Below are 21,731 nucleotides of genomic sequence, written 5' to 3' on the forward strand. Positions count from 1 at the left end.
ACTTAGCTTCCTACGCAACTCCTCCACTTTCTCGTGCTAGATTTGGTATTCCGATTGATCGATTTTCCAACCAGATTTGACATGCCTCGAGGGCAACCAAGGTCCAACGTTCGGCGGGCCAATGTCACAGCCTGCACCAGGTGTAAATCACGCAAACAGCGGTGTGATCAGAGGATTCCAGCCTGTTCAAATTGCGAGCGTGCCGGAGTGGAGTGCGTGAGCACTGATACAGATGGAAGCACTGTCCCTAGAAGGTTTTTTCTTCCCGCTCAATGTTTGTAGCATTTGACTAACATAAAAAAAAATTCAGCTATGTGAAGAGCCTTGAGGATCACGTCGCATTCCTCGAGGCTCAAATCTCAGCTCGCGGCGCTCAACCTAGTCAATCGTCATCGCCAGATTTCATCTTATCGACTACCGACTTGAACACTGCTTCCTCGTCAGCTCTACTCCACGAGGCACGAGAAGAGTCCCAAGATTTGGTGGATCAAATAGCGTCTAGCTGCATGAGACAGCAGCCTTTTTCAACCGTCTTTCGAAGCCCGGATGGCCTCTCAACTCTCAATTCTCTTCTGTCCGGCCCAGTATCAGAACTATCTGTTCCTGAAAAGTCTGACGGCCGGTCACTCTTGGACGAAATTCCACCCGAAACCATGTCCACTCTACCCCGACGTGAAACGGTCACAAAATTACTAGACGTTTATTTTGAACATTGCGAGTTCTTTTCCCCAATACTATCTTCTCGCCAAGAATTCGTACAATCCGTCGAGCTCTTATACGAAAATTCCACAGCCGATCAATCCCTGGCGAACATTCGTTATCGTGCTATGATCGTCTTTGCAACATCTGTCTTGCTTCTGAATCGAGTCGATTTCACGGTTCCTTCATCGAAGGCGGAAAGATTCTTCAACACTGCGATCCGGATATTTTCACAAAACACGGATTTGACGTGCACCGGTGATCTAAATCACCTTGAAAACTTGCTCTTCATTATTCAGTATTGTTGTTTCGCTGCTAACATAACGGCTGCGTGGCACTTCCTTGGGCTCGCGACCCGACTTGCGGTTGAATTGAACCTACAGAAAGAAACGGCCTGTCTTCTAACACCTCATCCAAGTCAATCAAATCACAGAAGATGGTTATTTTGGACGATGTATACCTTCGAACGCAATCTCTGCGTCATTATCGGTCGGCCATTTTCTATACCGGACGGTGCCATCGAGACTCCTCTTCCAGTACAAGACCCACAGCGTGCGCTTGCGATTCATCTACTCAAGTATCGACTGCTTGAATCGGAAATATATTCAATACTCAATGAAAGGCAATATCACCGCACCTCTTTCACTAAAGATACGTGGAGAGAAAACATGCACCAACGACTACAAGAGTGGCATTCTTCTACCCCCTCGGTCCACAAGTCCACTCATCTGACACCCATGGAGATATTCAATGGCAGCTTTCTGAATGGATTAGTCTTACTTTACTATCCGTCACGACCCTTCCCAAGCCCAACGGCCGAAAACATGACTGTCTTGACTCGGAGTGCGACGGACGCAATTGCTTGCTATAAAGATGGATTTCGATCTGGAGAGCTACGATTTTTCTGGAGAACAGTGCATAATCTATTTCGAAGTGGAGTTGCCATTGTCTACTGTGCTCATCAAAATCGAATAAATCGCGTCTCTGGATTCGATCCGGAGAGCACAAGGATGTCAATCAATTCATGTTCCTCGCTTCTTTGGGGAATGGTGGAGAGATATCCAGCAGGGCAAGCATACCGAGACATTTTTGATAAATTGGCCAACTCGGTTCTGTCTCAGAAAGACGGAGCTGGAGGCATGGGTCATGAGGTATCATTTGAAACTCCAGGGCCTCTCCCAATTCTGGATGATATAACTCTGGGGGCAGATGCTAGTCTTCTGTCTTCTAGTGCTTTTGATTTATTGTTTATGGGGTTCACTCCTTCATGAGGTACTCGGAGGGAAAGTATAGTGTAATATGTATATTTGTTTTGTATATAGCTGAAGAAGAAGAAGTGATCTATCTACCATTGTTTCAGTGGGTCCGGCGGAGCAGGGTCATACTTGAGGCTTCGTTCAAACTCCGTTTTGAGTTTCATCATCGGCTGCATAACCCAGGTATTGAAAGCAAGGATGTCCGACTCTTCCTTGGGGTCTCGCACAGTATTAAATAGATAAGGACTCTCAAGACGCCCAGAAGATTGGTTTACCTTTGGCTCCCACACAAGGTGTAATTTCCAGTCCTTCCATTTGATAGCACGCAGTTCTTCTTTGATGTAAAACAGAAATCCTGTCCTTGGGGACTTTGTTCCTACAGGGTCCCGGAAGAATGTCGTTTGGTCCACTCCGTCAATTGGCCGATCGGATGGGACCTCTGACCCAGCAATGGAAAGAAGTGTCGAAAATATGTCGGTGACATGAACAATCTCATTGGACGTTGTCCCCTGGGGGACCTGCCCGGGCCATCGAATGATAAATGGCACGCGTAGGCTGCCTTCCATAGCAGTATGATATGTTCCTGACCATGGGCCTGCAGTTCCGCGGTACGGCTCGCGGAATTCTGGGCCATTGTCGGATGCGAAGATAAACACCGTGTTGTCCTGGACCCCGAGTTCATCAATATGATCCAGAATTTCCCCGACCCGGTAGTCCATTTCAGCCATTGAATCAGCAAAGTCTCCTTGGCCTGTAGTTCCTTTGAAATCGTTGTGGGGTAGAGTCGGAAAATGAAGGTGAACAAGTGGATGATAGAGGAAGAATGGCTTTTGTTCTTGGACCTTTCTGGTGAGCCAGTCTTTTGATCTCGCAACGAGCATCTCATCGATTAGCCTTCGGCTTTCTAAGTCATAGATCTGGACGTTCTTGGATTTTTCACCCGCTTTACCCTCCATTATGTATGGAAGCTCGGCGACCTCTGGGGTATAACCGATTGCGGAGGTGAACTGGGTTTCGTCCGTTGTCCTAGGGATACCGAACCATTCGTCGAAGCCTCGATCAGATGGATACCGGCCCTCGATATCTCCAAGATGCCACTTTCCATGGTGGGCAGTGGCATAATCATTTGTCTTGAGACACTCTGCAAGAGTCTTCTCCCATGTTGTCAGGCCTTGCGGGAATCCTGCTGGAACAGACTGGCGGCAACCGGTGCGAATCGGGTGTCGTCCAGACATCAGGGCCGATCTTGTCGGTACACAATCGCTCTCGACATTGAAGTTATGCAACAAAAGACCCTCCGATGCGAGCTTGTCAATACGGGGAGTTGCGGCCCCTCGAAGAATACCACCACCATAGCACCCCAACTCTCCCCATCCTAAGTTATCCGCAAGGACGAGGACGATATTGGGTCGAGCAGGATCATTGGACATTGTAACTTGTTGACCAGAAATCTGGATGGAACAGAAAGATGTGAAAAAAAGAAAGAGGAGATAATTGTTTGAGGCTCATGACGAATCCTAGCTGAGGAGCCGTTTTTTGCGCTATCGCTCACCTCCGACGCTCACTGCCGAAACTATATCTTCACTGTCCTTCATCGGCACTAATCCCGTCGCTCACCTCCTATCCCCTTGGATAAATAGCACACCAATAGCACGCAATCAGACCTCCCCTTGTCGTGATATGCTTCGATGCTGAAGACAGTAAATACAACCTCCCGAAACTGTGATCCCTTTTGTTTTGACTCCAACCCCAATGAACCGCAACAGCAACTCATTTCCAAATACTCCTGGGTATCATCTTTCAAAAGCGTTCTAAATGACTGAGATAAAAGCTGCTCCGTTGAGTGAAAATGGCAAGGATCTCGTTGATTCCCTTGTGAATGAAGAGGGTAATTACCTCGAATGGAGCGAAGATGAAGAGAAAGCGTTGCGCAGAAAGTTGGTTCTTCCTGGATAACTCTAGCTCTAAATTCTGACGTGCAAATACTATGCTTCAGACTCGATTTCTTCCTCATGCCTCTTCTTATTTTTGGGCTCTTTGTTCTTCAACTTGATCGAAGCAACATTTCCAACGCACTGTCAAACACCATTGCTGAGGATCTCCACATCACATCCGATCAAGTCAATTTCGGGAGCCAGCTTTCCTCGATCGGGATAATCATCTCCGAGATTCCTGCAAATCTGATTCTACAGAAGTTGGGTGCCTCGGTTTGGTTAACGGCTCAAATGCTGATATGGGGCACCATTGCTCTTACTCAGACCTGGTGTACGAATATCCGTTCCTTTTATGCAACTCGGTTCCTGCTTGGATTGTTTGAAGGAGGATATCTTCCCGGGGCGCAGTACATTCTAGCTCTATTCTATACTCGGAAAGAGTTAGCACGACGGACTGCAATATTTTATTTCGGCAACTACGGAGCTACTGCTACGGGGTCTCTGATAGCTGCGGGTGTGCTGCAAATGGCGGGTATCCAAGGCCTTTCCGGCTGGCAGTGGCTTTTTCTCTGTAAGTAAAGGCATAATTGTGATCTACTCTCAAGACTAACAAAATTTGCAGTAGAGGGAACGCTTACGCTGCTGGTTTTCATGATATTCGCGGCGTTTCTTCCTCGAAGCCCGACCCATACGGCCCTGATGCATGGTCGTTGGGATTTCTTTTCAGATCGTGAACGGTTCATTCTTCGGTCCCGCGTCGTAGCAGACGATGACACCAAAGGTGATGATAAGGTTTCGATATCTTTGAAACCCGTTCTCCGAGGTCTTGTGGACTACCGACTCTGGATACATATGATCCTCAACATCGTCAGCCTTGCCCCAAAAGGTGGGTTGCAACTCTACGGCCCGACTATTATCAAGTCCCTGGGATTTTCGACAGTAAACGCGAATCTCCTGAATGCCGTGAGCAGTGTTCTTGTTATAATATTTTCATACCTGATTTCGCTCGGGTCTGACAGAACAAACCTCCGAGGACCGTGGTGCATTATTGCTTTTACATGGTCCATCGTTTTTTCTGGCGCGCTATTTGGCATGGCAAGCAGAGGGAGCAAATGGACCCGGTATTCGATATTTACCTTGCTGGCTGGAGGTAATGCCTTGGCGCAAGGTCTCAATGATGCCTGGGTAAACATCAACGCAACCAGTTCCATCAACCGAAGTCTGGGACTTGCCATGGCTGTCATGGGAAGTAATATCGGAGGCCTTGCAGGCCAACAACTTTTCCGGTCTTCAGATGCCCCCATGTATACCGAATCCTTTTTGGCTATCCTGTTACTGTATATTGCATCAATCCCAGTCACACTGTTGCTCATGTGGGTATACTGGCGAAGAAACAAGGCTGAAGTGGAATCTGCCAGGAGATCCTCAATTGCCGTCAGAAGATTTGATCTCTAATAAATGAACATTGGATATCCATTCAACGAAAGTGAGGAGCACGATAATATCGATTCAAGTCCTATGAAGACTTAAAATAAAATATATTGGCAGATTGTTCCACTGAATTGAAAGATATCCAGCACATGATGCCGGTATGTACAAAATTCTAAGTGCTTAATAGATAGCCGAGTCTGAGCCTGGTTCGAAATTTACTGAGTGAGTCTGATTCTAAGCGCCCTCATTAAAGCGGCGGCATCTCAGAAAGCAATGGCGAGGGGAAATGATAGGTAGAGTGTCCTACATACGTCGTACAAATCGATCATGTTTTAACATCACGGATTTCCCGTACACTCGAGCCCATCAGCAAACCCACCCCACTCCAACTTCTCCAACTACTTATCAAATATGGCAATTGGAAGCGCTCATTGCGTAGAAGATACTTACCAGAAACATGCATGCGCCTGCAGATCTTCAACTTACTTTAGCCGAGCCCGCGATACGATCGGCTTGCACCCCGACCGTCAGATGCGGGGGCACTCGAACTTCTTCCCCAGATTCCATCCCCCGCAAAAAGCAAAAATCACCTGAAGAACCAAGAATGAGGATGTTGGATTCGATAGTATAAATTTGGTGATAGTCAAACTAGTCAACCCACTATACCTTTCACATACAGAAAGTAGCTGAGAAATGGGAAAGGAGTACATGAAGCAATCCCTGTAGAAGCATCTAAAACTCCAACGCACCTCAAGACCTGCCCAATAATTCACTGCCTTTGTCCCTTTTACCCGTTAGCACTCTATACAGCAACCCTTCTACCTAGTCACGGTGCTTAAAGATACCCTTACCGATCATACACCGGCCAAACTCCGTGTTCCAGTTCAATTATAGACAAAGCCGGCGCTCTGGAATGCCAATTTCGGAGAACAGGCTCGTGGGACACTCTTGTCATGCAAGGGGATTGGTCGATCCGGCAACTGACTGACTTGGTTGTACGGGGTAAACGTAGTATCCAGATCCTGTATCTCAACTCGGACGCTTCTGTTAAAAGGGGGATCGGTGCCTTGGAGAATCGAAATTGATGTTAGTTTTTATTGCTTCTTATATACCTGCATTGTTATTTTGGAGTAGGACGAGAAGACTGAAATCTCCTGCTACACCTCAGAATGGTCAAGCTCAATCTATATGGCCGCGGGCGGCCGCTCAGAATGGCTATTATGTTTACGTGCCAATTGGCGTTTATTCTCTTTGGTATGTGTTTCGTCGCTCATCAACCGAGTATAAATGTCTACAGAAACTGACCCACGCTATGACCCATTCAAGGATACGATCAAGGAGTGTTCTCAGGAATCGTAGGCAATGACGACTTCCTCGAGGTCGTACACCACCCCAGCGCAGGCATTCTAGGAATCATTGTCTCGATATACAACCTAGGCTGTTTCAGTGGTACTATCGTCTCATTCGTAACGGGCGATCGACTCGGTCCACGAAAGTCGATGTGGTTTGCGATGGTATGGATTATCGTGAGTTTTCTCGTCTTTCCTCCTCTCGTTCCTCCTCTCGTTCCTCCTCTCGTTCCTTCTTAGCAATAATCAGCATCTCGGCGAAGGAAAGACATCAAGAGAAGATCAATGCGATAGACATCTCACCATATTTTAATACAGATCGGCGCAACCCTCCAAACAACAGCCTTCTCACGAGCCCAACTCCTAGTAGCCCGTTTCATCACGGGTATTGGCACGGGCATCGAAACGACCACCGTCCCCGTATATCAATCCGAACTCTGCGAAGCCAAGAAACGAGGCAAGTACGTGAGTAGTGAGCCGTTATTCGTCGGCGTCGGGATCGTGATTGCATACTGGTTCGATTATGGGATGTCGTATGTGCCCGGCGCAATTAATTGGCGTCTTCCCATCGCTTGTCAGATGATTTTCGCTATTATGGTTATTTTGTTGGTGTTTGGGTGAGTTGTCTTCCCTGCGATAAATAAGTCTTTTCCTTAAGAGTGTTTCTGATGGGAGGTCGCGGTGTGCAGTTTGCCCGAAAGTCCGCGCTGGTTATACAGACATAACCGGCCTGATGAGGCGCTGCAGGTTCTATGTGATGTGTATAACATGCAACCCGATGATCCAAAGGTTGTATCCGAGTCGGAGGGGATCCTGGAAGCTATTGAGCTTGAGACTCTTCATGGTGAATATAAGTGGTCGCAGATTCTCAAGAGGGATGAGGTTCAGACGGGGAAGCGTGTGTTGTTGGCTTATGGGATTCAATTTATGAACCAGATGGGCGGTATCAATCTGGTTGTCGTAAGTGGTTTCCTTCCAGGTGATATGATGGCTTTTTGTTTGGGGTTAGCTAACCTTCTTGCCTTTATTAATAGTACTATGTTACTTCGGTCTTGCAGTACAATGTTGGTTTGGACCGAAAATTGAGTCTCCTGCTCGGAGGAGTCATTCAGATTATGTTTGTGATTGGTATGCCATCTACATCGATCCTCGATATTCAAAGACTCCTTGTTAATGACAATCTAACCAGGCTCCTTCTACCCAACATTCTTCTCCGACAAATACGGTCGTCGCCAACCCATGATGTGGGGATCCTTCGGTCTCTCCATATCCATGATGATGATTGCCATTCTACTCTCATTCAAGGGTATGCAAATAGCCACACACTGTTATCGCTTAGTTGTGAAAAGATCCCTCTAACTGAGAATGTCCAGGAACATCCGTCGAAAAACCAACGGCCTCAGCCTCAGTCGCCTTCTTCTTCCTCTTCATGCTCATCTTCGGAGCCTCGGTCAACTGTATTCCAAAAGGGTTACGTACTACCACATATGGAAGCTTGCCCTGGTATACCCCCGCTAAGTTAGTGCTTTCCCAGACAAGCCATCGGTATATCCGCAAACTGGCTCTGGAATTTCTTCGTCGTCATGATCACCCCGACATTAATTGAGAATCTAGCTTGGAAGGGCTATCTCATTTTTATGTGTTTGAATCTTGCTTTTGTCCCGGTTAGTCTCTTTCCCCACCCCCCTGGAGTCATCCATCCGTCGAGCACAATACTAACCTCGCCGCCTTGTTCTCACTTATAGATTGTCTACTTCTTCTACCCCGAAACAGCAAATCTCACCCTCGAAGAAATCGATTTCCTCTTCACCGACCGTGCAAGACATCCGTCTTTGCGGGGTCATGTTGGTGTCAACGGTGATGACGGTGATGCGGCTAATGCTGGCAAGGAGAGTGGGAGTACCAGTCCAGTGGAAGTGCGGGAGGATCATGTCAAGGAAGAAATTTAACTATGGGGTGCCCGGTTTTAGAGAGCGAGGAGGCATTTTGTTTCACTTGGGATGGAGAGATTGGAGAAGTGGTGGTTGATGGTAGTATGGTCGTTGGACCTAAGATATATATTTTGGTTTGCTGAGCTTGCCTAACCCCGACCGCAAGTTTTGTCGTATAAGGTTCAATTTTAATTGATTTCACGTGTAAGCAGACGGCATTGTTGTAAACTACACTCTTTATGCCAGATAGCCCCGACGGGATGGCTAAGCCGAGGATTGTATACAGCAGCAAAAAGTTGTGACGAATTGATTGTCTCGTCGACTCCACTGTCGAGGACGTCACGTTGCGGGTTGAACCAGCATCTACCTACTCCAGTGCTTTTTACGAACTGCCTAAAGAAGCTCTCCTACATCTCAACTCAAATCTCAAATTCAGATCTCTTATTTCATTTGCGTCATGATATAAATTTAAGGGTAGATAAATAGAGCCCAAAGCCAAGAAAGAAATCGAGAAAGGAAAACATGCAGCACAACCTCCCCGAAAGACGATTACGACGCCAGAGCCTTAAGTCCCCACCAAAAATAGAGAGAAAGAGAAAAAAAAATTAAGAAAACCAGTAAAACACCATACCCACTCACCCTCCTGGGGCGAGTTTTGACCCGAAAGTCCGAACTGGATCGGTTAGGCGCGGGCGGAGAAAGCAGAGAAATAAAGACTAGAAAATCCAGTAATCAAGAAGAATCAGAAGAAGCAAGGACGAAACATGAAACCGCCCCGAGCAAGCGGATCGATCGGGCGACGGCATGAGGAGATTCGTCTACAGTCGAATGGTCGGCGGTCCGGTGCTGCGCAAGTTCGATGATCGAGAGTGACATTTTGGGGCGAGGTGATGATCGAGAGCGAGTGTTTAGGAGTCAATTTCCATTCCCATTTCGACGCCTCCGTTCAGTCCCGTTCCCGCGTCCATACCGCAGGTGGATGAGTACGGGTGACCAGAGAGAGCCTGCTGCAGAAGAGGCACGCCAGGTTCGGCGACGGTAGTGAAGGGGTTGGCAGCGGATTGGGGACGGCCGGCAGCAGCGATAGGAGCGGCTCCTTGGAAGACGGGAGGAGTAGAGCGGAGATTAAGCAGGCATGCTTCCCAAGAGGTGGCCACGAGTTGACCTTGAGTGAGGTCTTCGTTGAAGAGGTAGAAAGCCGGAGAGAATGCAGTGTTCGGCGTGGCGGCAACAAGATAGGCATTCAGCGCGCGGCTTTTCATGAGCATCTGTGAGTGGTGCAGATAGGCGGCGTATTGATTGTCGATATATTTGGTCCAACCACGGACAGCTGGGGCCATGTCGTCGTCGGTATCAATGCGCTGCCAACTGATGCCAAGAAGGCGAGTGGCATCGTCGATGAGTGGCTCGGCTGGAGGAGTAGACGGGGCGGTGCGGTGCTGGTCAGCCATTTCGGAGCCGTTCAGGCGCTGGTGCATAGAGGCGAGAGCAATATCATCTAAGCCCGGGGCGGAGGTATCGAGCCGCTGGGCCTTGCGACTGATTTCGGCACCATCTGACTGGAGCGCAACGGATCGCGACGAGATTGGGGCGGCCGCGGCTTGCTGCGACTCGGCCTTTTCTTCATACCAGGTACCCGTCTGGCTCTCAGCAGAGACAGCCAGACCCGTCTGCGGGTTCAACAGAACCATGCCTTCGCCATAGATAGGCTCTACCTTGGGAGCGGGAGCAGGTTGGGGCACCGGAGGCGTATTGACGGCGAGGGCATCGTCAAAGGCAGCCTCGTCACGCGACCTCTTGCGAGAGGGCTTGGGAGGCACGGGAGCAGCGGATACACTGGCGTTCACGGCTGGCTGGGCATAGCCGTTGCCGGCGAAAGCAGAGTTGAAGGTACCCGTGTAGGTGTGGAAGCTGGTAGGAGTATCCAGCAGGGACTGGGAGGGAGCTGGCCGAAGGCGTTTTCCTGGGAAGGAGAGAGGACCATAGCGGGACCATCGGACAGGCGATTGAGGATCATAGGACACATGATGAACGGGTTGGCGAGGTCCCAGACGAGAGGCACTGTACTGTAGGGTTAAGTGAGCAACACACCATAAGCTTCAACCACCTAGTATATAGACCACGAGCTAAGAGGCGAGCACGTTGCAAGATGGAGAGAGAGGGAGAAAGAGGACGAGTAAGTCAAGAAGTATAGAGGAGAGGTAGGTGGGATGTAAAAGTAAGAAGAGGAGTCCAAATGGTGGTAGGACAGAAGAGGGCGAGGGGGAAGATGATTGGCAAGAAAGTAGGCCGAGCGTTCAAAGAGGTAGAGAGGAAAGAGAAGAAGGAAGAGGAAGAGAGCGCAGCAGAAGAAGAGCGCAAAAGACGATCTGAGGCGATCGGAGGGGGGATCCGCAATGCGGAGGGAACGGTACGAAACGACAGTACGCGGGCGTGTAGAAGAGTTCCGATCGGCCATGACCATACGGGGACGATACCAGTGGAGCCCCGAGCACTGGTCGACGTCGTTTGGCTGCGGCCAGTGGGGCTCCGCTGCATGCCATTGGCCAATCAGAGTACTGAATCAGTCAGCCCAGCATGGGCCCAGCCCCGTCGCCAGTCACGGTTCCTGCCAGTCATTTTCACGTTGCTCTGCCAGTTCGGAGCTGCCATCGGCCAGTCCGCCTTTTTGGCCCCGTCAGCCAGTCACCTGGGTAATAATCAGCGTAGTCACCCTATCACCCTAGGGCTACCAATCATAATGTCCCAGCTCAGAACTCCTCATGCAAAGCCCGGGTCGAATATAACGTCAAAGAAACCTTCCAAATAAAAGTCTATTGTCAAACTATGAAGACAGCCAGAAAAAAAAAGGTGAAACCCCAGAACGAGTCAAGTCCAAAGCAAACCGACACCAGAGCTCGTGCAAGTCTAACATTCAAATCAATGTTTCGTCGAATCAAAAAAGAAACAGGTAGGGAGAGCAAGGAGGAAACAAAGAACACGGAAATACACTGCCAGCAAACACCCGTCCCTAGTCACTGTATACATTTGCGGGAATGCGGTCGAGGAAAGAATGGAAAGGAGAAAAGATGGGAGCTCTCCGTTTCCCCATCACGCGAGAGTTCTCCGGAATTGGAGACCGGCCAACGGCTGCATTTCCTGCATGCCGCCGAAGCCAGCTCCCGAGCCAAAAAAAAAAGAGGGTAGGTTGAGAGAAGGTAGAAAGAAAGGGCAGGAAGAGAAGATCAGAGTGACAAGGATTTTTCTAGATGCAACTATGCTCTCTCTCGCGCTTTTTGTAACAGCGGTGGCGCAACGGCCCCAATACTCTAACACAGTAGAGTCCATTAGAGAATTTGTGGGAAGCTAGCCACCTCGCCCGACCCTTCATTATCTTTTGAAGATGGACTCCGTGCGCATTTCAGCAGTTATGGAGCGACACCACTCCAAAGAGATGTGTGGGGGACATGTCATGCATTTAAGCATTGCCAGCGGTGGCACCGCCCAGCATGCCCTTGACGCGGTCGACCTGGCCCGGAGCGTAGCTGGGAGCCATCGAGCCAACGAAGAGGAAGAAGATGAGGGCGGCAGCACCGAAAATAACAAACTTGCGCTGGGCGGGGTGGGTGTTGCCATACTCAGCCCAGGCGCGGTTGGCCTGGCCGGTGTACTCACGGATCTTGTCAGCACCGAGCTTGTAGTAGACCAGGCCGACAAGAGCCAGGGAGTAACCGAAGAACTGCAGGCCAGTGACGGGGGTGCTCCAGATGAACATGGAGGCAGCCACCAGCAGGATATCCTTGAGGACACCGCACAGGGTCATGACCAGGGAGGAGGTCTTGCCGATCAGGAACACCACGGAGACGTTCAGCAGGAAGGCAACCATGGCGTTGGCCAGCAGGACCCAGATACCGACACCGTAGATGTGGTCCATGGTCAGACGGGGGAATTCCAGGAAGAGAGCGACGAGACCGTTCATGACAGCGCAAATGGGAGCAAAGTAGTACAGAGAGACCATGGGGTCCATCTTGTACTCGGCAGAGCTAAGCAGACGCTGCACCATGACCAGACGAGTGGCCTCGAAGACGATACCACCAAGCTGGAACAAGAAACCGACCAGGACGAACTTGATCTCACCGAAGGAGGCAATGATGACACCAACAACGATGATGGAGACGTTGGCGAGGGTCTTGTAGTTGACGGGGGCCATGCCCATACCCCAGGTAGCGATCAGGACAGCCACGGGAGTGGTAGCCTTGAGCATCTGGATGAAGGCAACGCTGAGGTATAGATATGTCATGTTACCGCAAATCAGACTCAAACTGAACATGAGACCAATGGGAACAATCGCACGGAGGTAGACACGGCCAGTCATCTTGACAGACTTGCGGCCGTCCAGGACAGTGGTGAAGCGGGCCAGAAGCTGGGTCATGATCGTCGCAAAGGTCAAGTGCCATGTTGTCAGAACGATAGGGAAGCCTGTAAAGAGAGAGCAGAATGGTTAGAACTGCAAGTCCAGTTGTCGCGTGCGGAGGATTCGGAGACTCACGGAAGTTGGCATAGTCGAGGAGGTGCTTGTTGAACAGAATAACGGAAGAACTGAGAGTGATCCAGACACTGCACAATGTGTTAGTCGCGATGTCATCTTCTTCAAAGTCCCCAATCTCTGGTTTGCAATCTTCCCCGGAGCGGGCTTTCGAAATCTCACCTCACGTAGACAGCGGGGTGAAACGCGGCCTTGGGAGGCTCCTGCTTCTCAGCAGCCGGGTTAACGGTAGGCAGAGTCTCGCGAGGAGTCTCGCCAGAGGCGCGGACTTTCTCGCCTTCGGAACTCATATTGAATGTTCGAGTCTGGTCGGAGAGAAACTGTCGGAATTCAAAGGGCCGGGGCCGGGTCAGGCTTCCTTGGCTAAACGCGGAGGAAGCCACGAGGGGTAGAGAACGGGGGGAGATTAAAAGGCGATAAGGGACACTGGAGGTCGGGAATGGTTAACGAGAGTGTGATTGGAGTTGGACCCAGAAAGACAAGTGAAAAAGAATGCGCCAACACAAAAAGCGTTTTTTTCAAGGAGCGTGGGGGAGGAAGAAGAAATGATGATGGAACGAGCAGCGCAACAGGGTGAAGGGATGGAATGAAGTACGTACTGTAAATTTTGGGAGGAGAATAGAACCACTGGGTCCGCTGGAAAGTTTCGGGAACCACTGAAGGAGGGCTAGGCGAGGCAAGAGAGAGCTAGAGAGATGATCTGGACCTGGGAAATTGAAGTGAAATTGAGGGCATCTGTTTAGTTGTAAAATAACCGTCGAAAAGGCTCCGCTTGGAGTCTCCGCTGCAAACAGAGTTGAAACCGAAACGGGGGCTGCAGTGTTGACGAGGCTCGTGAGTCGTCACGTACGAACGGTGACCGTGGCGGCAAAGGCCACCTGGACTTTATCGAGAGGCGAGGGGGTGGATTTAGAGTGAATATCCTAAAATAACCAAGAATACAATACGGTAATGACGGAACCAGTACAGCTCTTACGCAAAACGCCGACGACTCGTGGCAACTTCTTTTCGACGAAGTCCAATCAGAATGGTCATCTTCACCCACGCTCCACTGGCGTCCTCTCTGGTTCTCCTTACAAGAGTACGGAGTGCTTGTTCATGGTATTTCTATATTTTCAATTATTGGTGCTTGGATTTTTGACGCTATTCTTAGATTGGTATTCTGTGACCATGACAGCCGATTACTAACTCCAGTGTGTACTCTAACTATTGTATCCCCCTATACTTCCCAATGCGGTTATTCAAGATAAGACTTTGACGAGCAACGTCAAGAACAAACAAATGTAACCGACCTTGGCCCCGTCCTCCCCCGATCGGTTTGAGATAGAGAGACCTCCCGACCATCCTCGGCCAGGCAAAACACTGCTGATCCAAATTACATGGACGGTCCAAAGGTTTGACAAGCAGGCGGACATTACGCAAGCAGCTCTTAGTCCCGACCCACCGGGCCCGCGTTCAGCGACCCTCAGAGCCATTTGCATCCGCCCTGGTCCCTTGCGAGTGGAGAATGCGGCGATCGCCTTGGGAGGCTGTGTCTGACGCCATTGCCCCCTCCATCCAGGGACTTGTCTCCACAACCAGGGGGGTGGAAAAAGGGAACAATCCAGAGCCAACGGGAGGCTAAAGAAGAAGCACCGAAACGGTGCCTGGCAAGGCCCGGGGAACGGGGGGAGGACTGATAAGTGGAGAGTTGACCAAATCTCTATTTTGCCCCCCGATGAAAAGAAGCTTTTTTGACCTTTTTCATGCCAGATGCCATAGGCCCCTGCAGCCATCCATATTGAAATCCTTCTCCGCTGGGTAAGAGTGGTTGTAGCACTGTACCAACCCGGTTGTCCGTCCTCCGTATGGAAGAGATCCATCATCCTACAGAAAGGAAATGAGGGGCCAACAACTGCCAGCGAGGCTGGTTCAAGAACTTTCTCGGGGCAACTTTGTCGATCAATGAGATCGGAGCCTGGTTCTTTCACTGAGAAGATCCTCGTTAGTCTTCCCGTCTTGGGTAGGGAAGGACGGACAATCAGTGGACCCTTTCTTCGCCTGCACAGTGCGCACACGCCGTACCGCTGCTCAATACCCTGATCTCTCGGAGGACCGCTGGACGATCGTCCTACGGATGCTGGTCCGCGAAGGGTTCAAGGACCACAGTCTGTAGAAGGAAAGAGATTTACAAAAAGAAATTGAAATGCAGAAAAAAGAAACACTGTGTCGGGCCTTTTCGATATGATCCATGCACATAGGTTACGCAAGCTGTAACACTCGAAGGAAGTCTAAGTAAACTACTTCTCAATGTTTGTTACTCTATAGGTCACCAGACACTGACTACAGTATCAGAATCCTTCTGTACGAATTTACCAGAGCATAGAGAATCCACGTCAAGAGGCAACAACCGATACTAGTCGCTGTATCACAACCCACTAACGGACACCAATTTCTCAGGACCAGAGCTTAGCGGTCCCTCCAAACGTGCCAAACGACATCGGTGGCGTTTTTAGCCCGCCCGAAGAACCGATCGGGAAGCGTTCTTCGCTGCTTCAGTTCTTCCCCTTGCCTGCCGCAAGTAATAATAATAAAAAAATCTTCAACTAGAGTAAGTGTCGCCCCCTCGAAGATGCGAATCAAAATACTCCGAGATAGGAAGCTGATAACAACATTCCTAATTCGTGCCGAGACCCTGAAATCTGCTGCCAAGGCCGAGGGGATGAATTTGTCGGATGTAGAAGGGGATTGCATCGTCTTAGGAAAAAGTAACCAATAGCAATGTTATATGGAATTCCTGTGGTGGACGGATTAAAATGATCATGATAAGCCCTGCCCCTCCTCTCTGAAGTTGGAGACCCAACGGCCTTGCGTGGTTTGTGATAGATTTGATAGTTTAAAAACCAGGGTCCGGCAGGTGGCGCTGTGATGGCGAATGAGATGATCACTAAAAAGACTTGGCAATCAAGTAAAAACAATCCATTTGACCCAGGAATCAAAATAACAAAAAAGGGGCGATAATTTTTTAAAAAAAAATTTCCTTCCCCCAGGTCCCCAGGCCTAAGCGTACGTGTTCTGGTGTGTCGTTGACCATATCCGGTGCCTCCTCTAAGTATGGGGCAGCCCTCTCTGTTCGCGGCAGCGCCACTGGTCCATTAATGATGGTCTTTTGGACAATGTGATCGTTATCAAGGGGGCTAGACTGGTCGTTGGCTGCATTCATAGAGTGTGATAAGGCAAAGGAAAGGGAATTCGGTTATTAGTTTCTACGAGGACACGGTCTTGTATCAATAGGGGAGGGAATTGGCTATATGGTCGTATAGCTCGCAGTTAATTCGAGTGTAAAGAGGGAATCTGATCAATCAGATGATAAATCTATCAGTCTGCAGACTGTACTCCGTACCTATTGCATATATGAAGTACAAAATGAATATCAAATAATTGTGGCTCAATCTATTCATTCTCATACACCTCCATAGTGCCTCCAGGGCGTCTAGACACAAAATGTAAACCTGAAACAGGCACGGCACCCCACTCACGACACGACTGGAAACACTGGAAAGTACCGGGTCCGTTTCCATGCCCCCTGAATGGAGTCCATCCATTGGCTGCCCCTTAACTTTGTGCGGAAGCACGACGGGCTTCTGGACTGTCGTCTCCACCGCCCACACCAAAAAGTCGCAGTCCACACGGACTCCTGGCCACCAGTCCACCGTCCACGGTACACCACTGCTTGTCGTCTCCTCCCACTTTCCTCCCTTCACCCCCATCCTCATCCTTTATCATCCTCCCCGTCTCCCTTCTCTCGCCAGTTTCTCGCAGTCTCTCTGCTGCTACTGCTTTCTCTTATGCTGAACATCGCTCGTCGAACTTTTAAACGCGTGCCCAGCTTCCAGGACCTCCTTCAAGGCAGGATGACCCACCCCGACATGTAAGGATTCCTCGTCCTCGTCGCCGAACCCTCTTCCTCTCTCCATTGAACATCCCCGAACTGACTGCTTCACTTAGTACTGTTGACGTTCTCGTCATTGGTGCTGGCCCGACTGGTTTGGGTGCGGCCAAGCGTCTCAACCAGATCGTAAGTCTTCTCTCTTTTCCTTGTGAACTCGGCGGTGAAGCCTCCCCCTCTCTGTCCCCGAAAAAAAATAAGGGGTTGATGGAGGGGTAAGCGCGAGAATCAAAAACCAAACTGACACCAATTCAAATAGGATGGCCCCTCTTGGTTGATTATCGACTCCAACGAGATCCCCGGTGGTCTTGCTTCCACTGATGTGACCCCTGAGGGCTTCGTATGTTTACCTTTCCCCCCGTCCCTGGACGAGAGCTCCGCTCGCCCTCCGCAAATTCGAACAATCGCTGACCTGAGTTTTCCCCTGCGTTCTTTCCAGCTGTACGATGTCGGTGGCCACGTTATCTTCTCCCACTACAAGTACTTCGATGACTGCATCGATGAGGCCCTCCCCAAGGAGGACGACTGGTACACCCACGAGCGTATCTCCTACGTCCGCTGCCAGGAGCAATGGGTCCCCTACCCCTTCCAGAACAACATCTCCATGCTGCCCAAGGCCGAGCAGGTCAAGTGCATTGACGGCATGATCGATGCCGCCATGGAGGCTCGCGTTGCCAACACCAAGCCCAAGAACTTCGACGAGTGGATCGTCCGTATGATGGGTACTGGTATCGCCGACCTGTTCATGCGTCCCTACAACTACAAGGTCTGGGCCGTTCCCACCACCAAGGTAAGTGATAATAAAATCTCCGTTCATCTGGCCTCCCACGCCTCGCCCCCATGTTCCCAGGCTAACGGACCCTCCTCCGCTTTCAGATGCAATGTGCTTGGCTCGGTGAGCGTGTCGCTGCTCCCAACCTCAAGGCCGTGACCACCAACGTCATCCTCAACAAGACCGCCGGTAACTGGGGTCCTAACGCTACCTTCCGTTTCCCCGCCCGCGACGGTACCGGTGGTATCTGGATTGCCGTTGCCAACACCCTCCCCAAGGAGAAGACTCGCTTCGGTGAGAAGGGCAAGGTCACCAAGGTTAACGCCAACAACAAGACCGTCACCCTTGCCGACGGCACCACCATTGGCTACTCCAAGCTGGTCTCCACCATGGCTGTCGACTTCCTGGCTGAGGCCATGGACGACAAGGAGCTGATGCCCCTCACCAAGCAGCTCTTCTTCTCCTCTACCCACGTCATCGGTGTTGGTATCCGTGGCTCTCGCCCCGAGCGCATTGGTGACAAGTGCTGGCTGTACTTCCCCGAGGACAACTGCCCCTTCTACCGTGCCACCATCTTCTCCAACTACTCCCCCTACAACCAGCCCGATGCCTCCAAGAAGCTGCCTACCCTCCAGCTGGCTGATGGCTCCAAGCCCAGCAGCGACGAGGCCAAGGAGGGCCCCTACTGGTCCATTATGTTGGAGGTTTCCGAGTCTTCTATGAAGCCCGTCAACCACGAGACCCTCATGGCCGACTCCATCCAGGGTCTGGTCAACACCGACATGCTCAAGGCTGGTGATGAGATCGTCTCCACCTACCACCGCCGCTTCGACCACGGTTACCCCACTCCCTCTCTGGAGCGCGAGGGTGCCCTCACCCAGATCCTGCCCAAGCTCCAGGAGAAGGGTATCTGGTCTCGTGGTCGCTTCGGTAGCTGGCGCTACGAGGTCGGCAACCAGGACCACTCCTTCATGCTGGGTGTCGAGGCTGTCGACAACATTGTCAACGGTGCCGTTGAGCTGACCCTCAACTACCCTGACTTTGTCAACGGCCGCCAGAACACCGAGCGCCGCCTGGTTGATGGTGCCCAGGTCTTCGCCAAGAAGCAGTAGATAATTTGTTGCTCTCTCTTCTTTCCATCTGAATGCCTTTTTCTTTTCCTTTCCTTTTTTGGTACACTTGCACGAGATCACACTGTCACGGGAAAAATACACATGCAAAGGGAGCATCTGAAGCGGCATCTGGGAGATGATCTTTGTTGGCGTTTCATGTGATTCTTATCCTATATCTCCCTCCATTTTCTTCTTACACACTATCTATCTTTTTTTCTTTCCACATCTATCTCTCCGCCTCATCTTTTCCCCCCTTGTCACCTAGAGCTGGACGTTGCTTGTGGGCCTTCTTTTCTCGATACACACTTTTTTAGACTTGCTTGATGCGGTGATGTTGCTCTAATTGAAGCCTGTTGATGAACATGGATTTTGCATTCCTCGTAGACAATACGTATATCAAGCATCGACTTGTGTCCTTCTCACTGGTCCCAAGCCAACCCAGACCTCCACTACATCTCACCTCCTCCGAAACGCCTCACTCCACCACACAGCGATAGACAAGAAGCCAGCACAAAATATTGATGCATCTCCAGCCCTAGCGTCGAGCCATAGGTACATACAGCACGGACACGGAGCACACAAGCGCATATACGTATCCGACCAACTACTACATAAAACTACCAATGATCTCCGGGTATCATAACCTCCATCACAAAACGGACGCGTCCAGCCCGCGCCATGGTTCGGCTGAGTTCGAGGGGGAGATTGGGGTGGCGTTTACTATGTGGGCCCCCACGAGCCAAGACTAGCGGTGGAGTTGGGATACTCTCCAATCGTCTGCACAGACTGAAAATGTGGCTGGCCGGACCAGGACTGGATTGGGGGGTTAATAGGGAGGATTCTGGGAGGATTTTAGGATTTTGGTGGTTGGTCAAAGTTGGTACGACCGTGTTTTGAAAATTTGAGGGTTGTGGAATTGGAAGAAGGGTACCCGTAGCCAGTGTCCATTGTAGGGAGTACTTTTTTGTTGCTATCTATAGATTATAGTTGCATTGTTGCGAATGAAGGGTTTTTGGGGGATTGGGCCCTGGATTTGAGTGGTTCGGGTTCGTCGCTTGGGAGGATTGAAATTTGGGTACTGTACATATTGTATGAGTGTATGCCGGGCTGTCATCGTCGCAGATTAAGGCGAAAATTTTAGCGTAACGGCTTGAACCAGGACGCGTGGATGGATGGCGATATGTAACGAAGATAAGGAGTTGAAACAGGCCTTGTCTGCAGTAAGGTTTGATGAAATGAAAGTTCTTCTTATCAATATGCCGGAGCCTTATACACCATGACCATTTAAGGGCTCTTCTCCGTAATTAAACAGCAGTGTTTGGTTCTTGTCTCCCGGCGAGTGACGGACCCTGGTGGCTGTCATTAGCGCTCGCCTAAAGATACGGATTATGAGATTAACTAGTGGGTATCCAACATTTGTAGCTTTTATTTTATCAGGCTGCCATGAAAGTTTAAGCCACCGGCTTTGGAGATTACGTTGCGAGCGGCAGTTAGAGATAAAGTTGCCGACGGCTAACTGATGGCCGTGTTTCAAGTTTGATGTGCAGAGCGGTCTGAATGTTTGAGGGCTGAGATGCGTCGTCAACGGGTAGTTTAGTATGCGAGCACGTCAGTTTAGTCTATCATATGGTAATATGGCTCCATTGAAGGGCTTGATAATATTGCTTGTTTGACGCGTATTCAAAGAGACTAGGACAGGATACTAATGGTCGCTAATTATCAGGTATTGACTGCAGGCGTCGCTGTCATACTTGTAGTTATCTAATGTCGAGACGTCTTGAGAACCGTGAGCGTAAGCGATATAGAGGAGAACTGAGTATGGCTACATTGTCGTCGCGTACCGCTCGAGGTTATTTCTTACAAAAGACCCAATAACCTAGAGATATCTGTCGTGGTGGAGATGTCATTTGATCTATGATATTGGACCTATGTCCATCTGACCTATACGTCTTCGCTTCCTTGATGGTCGATGGTGTATCCAAATCGTCTTCTACCCAGCAGCTCTACCAGCTCTACCTAACATAGAAGCATTTCAAAAAGCAATATAACCTTAATAGTTACTTATAAATCTATAGAATTAGTATAAAGGCTATAGAATTATTAGAATAGGCTTAGTTAATCTTACTACTTCAAATCTTTCTCTTAGTCCTATCTACTTAAGAAATCCACCCCGCGAAGGGATAGTTATTCCTTTACTTAAGTTAGAGACCATTAGAGGAAATTGAATGCTGCCCATTTTCACACTGAGTTTGATACATAATTTATCCTTGAATAAGTGACAACGATGCAAGTGCTTGTTTACTGGTGATCGTGTTGGGCAAATGAGGAGTGGTCTAAGGTCGATAGAGAATAAAAGTTGGATAGAATTCCATCTTTACTAAACAATCTTAGGTTACCAAGTGCCCCGATCTGACTTTGGCTCTTGTGGCATAAGGGTGGCGGAAAACCATGCACTGTCTGTTCATATAAATGCAGGTCAAAGGACCCTTCTAGCAGCTAAAGATAGCTTCCCACGAGTACAGTATGTTGTTGTTCTCGGACTCCAGCGTCTAAAAAACGCATGATACTCCGCACAGAAGGGAGGTCCAGCCTTAATTCAAGGAATGTAGCCCAGGGGTTCAGCAGTGCGGAAGTGAGGTCATAGGGATAAATATCAGGATCTTTATATAGTGGAAAGCCAGACTTCCCGATCCCAGCTGGTTGTTCTTATACGCCGCTAGAATGACCGAGAAATCATTAGTAGATAGTTTTGAAAAGCGTGATATAACTTACTAGGTCTCATAATGATTTTCTG

The 21,731-nt window shown here is 49.7% G+C and overlaps 7 protein-coding genes across 7 annotated transcripts; 4 read left to right on the plus strand and 3 right to left on the minus strand.

Annotated features, from left to right (window-relative positions):
* Positions 1–81: 81 nt before the first annotated feature.
* Positions 82–1,970, plus strand: N7496_001509 (Zn(II)2Cys6 transcription factor; the record flags this gene model as incomplete). The annotated part of the gene is made up of 2 exons (XM_056694440.1): positions 82–254; positions 311–1,970. The coding sequence occupies 2 exons, from the start codon at positions 82–84 to the stop codon at positions 1,968–1,970; spliced, it is 1,833 nt and encodes a 610-aa protein (XP_056561169.1).
* Positions 1,971–2,044: 74 nt separating this feature from the next.
* On the minus strand, positions 2,045–3,385 carry N7496_001510 (arylsulfatase; the record flags this gene model as incomplete). Its single annotated transcript, XM_056694441.1, has 1 exon — positions 2,045–3,385. The coding sequence occupies one exon, from the start codon at positions 3,383–3,385 to the stop codon at positions 2,045–2,047; it is 1,341 nt and encodes a 446-aa protein (XP_056561170.1).
* A 385-nt stretch (positions 3,386–3,770) lies between these two features.
* On the plus strand, positions 3,771–5,344 carry N7496_001511 (major facilitator superfamily domain-containing protein; the record flags this gene model as incomplete). The annotated part of the gene is made up of 3 exons (XM_056694442.1): positions 3,771–3,892; positions 3,952–4,460; positions 4,512–5,344. The coding sequence occupies 3 exons, from the start codon at positions 3,771–3,773 to the stop codon at positions 5,342–5,344; spliced, it is 1,464 nt and encodes a 487-aa protein (XP_056561171.1).
* Positions 5,345–6,489: 1,145 nt separating this feature from the next.
* N7496_001512 (sugar transporter-like protein) lies at positions 6,490–8,618 on the plus strand (the record flags this gene model as incomplete). The annotated part of the gene is given in 9 exon segments (XM_056694443.1): positions 6,490–6,574; positions 6,647–6,846; positions 6,988–7,286; positions 7,389–7,629; positions 7,704–7,797; positions 7,859–7,975; positions 8,043–8,187; positions 8,204–8,333; positions 8,415–8,618. 9 exon segments carry the CDS (start codon positions 6,490–6,492, stop codon positions 8,616–8,618), a joined length of 1,515 nt encoding a protein of 504 aa, XP_056561172.1.
* An 890-nt stretch (positions 8,619–9,508) lies between these two features.
* N7496_001513 (uncharacterized protein) lies at positions 9,509–11,143 on the minus strand (the record flags this gene model as incomplete). The annotated part of the gene is made up of 2 exons (XM_056694444.1): positions 9,509–10,661; positions 11,028–11,143. The coding sequence occupies 2 exons, from the start codon at positions 11,141–11,143 to the stop codon at positions 9,509–9,511; spliced, it is 1,269 nt and encodes a 422-aa protein (XP_056561173.1).
* A 914-nt stretch (positions 11,144–12,057) lies between these two features.
* glfB (uncharacterized protein) lies at positions 12,058–13,415 on the minus strand (the record flags this gene model as incomplete). Its single annotated transcript, XM_056694445.1, has 3 exons — positions 12,058–13,058; positions 13,129–13,196; positions 13,288–13,415. The coding sequence occupies 3 exons, from the start codon at positions 13,413–13,415 to the stop codon at positions 12,058–12,060; spliced, it is 1,197 nt and encodes a 398-aa protein (XP_056561174.1).
* Positions 13,416–17,018: 3,603 nt separating this feature from the next.
* On the plus strand, positions 17,019–18,937 carry N7496_001515 (protoporphyrinogen/coproporphyrinogen oxidase; the record flags this gene model as incomplete). The annotated part of the gene is made up of 5 exons (XM_056694446.1): positions 17,019–17,035; positions 17,113–17,182; positions 17,313–17,393; positions 17,493–17,843; positions 17,930–18,937. The coding sequence occupies 5 exons, from the start codon at positions 17,019–17,021 to the stop codon at positions 18,935–18,937; spliced, it is 1,527 nt and encodes a 508-aa protein (XP_056561175.1).
* Positions 18,938–21,731: the final 2,794 nt, after the last annotated feature.

Source organism: Penicillium cataractarum, assembly GCF_028827025.1.
Source record: "Penicillium cataractarum strain IBT 29864 chromosome Unknown utg000001l, whole genome shotgun sequence".
In the NCBI taxonomy this organism is placed as follows: domain Eukaryota; kingdom Fungi; phylum Ascomycota; class Eurotiomycetes; order Eurotiales; family Aspergillaceae; genus Penicillium; species Penicillium cataractarum.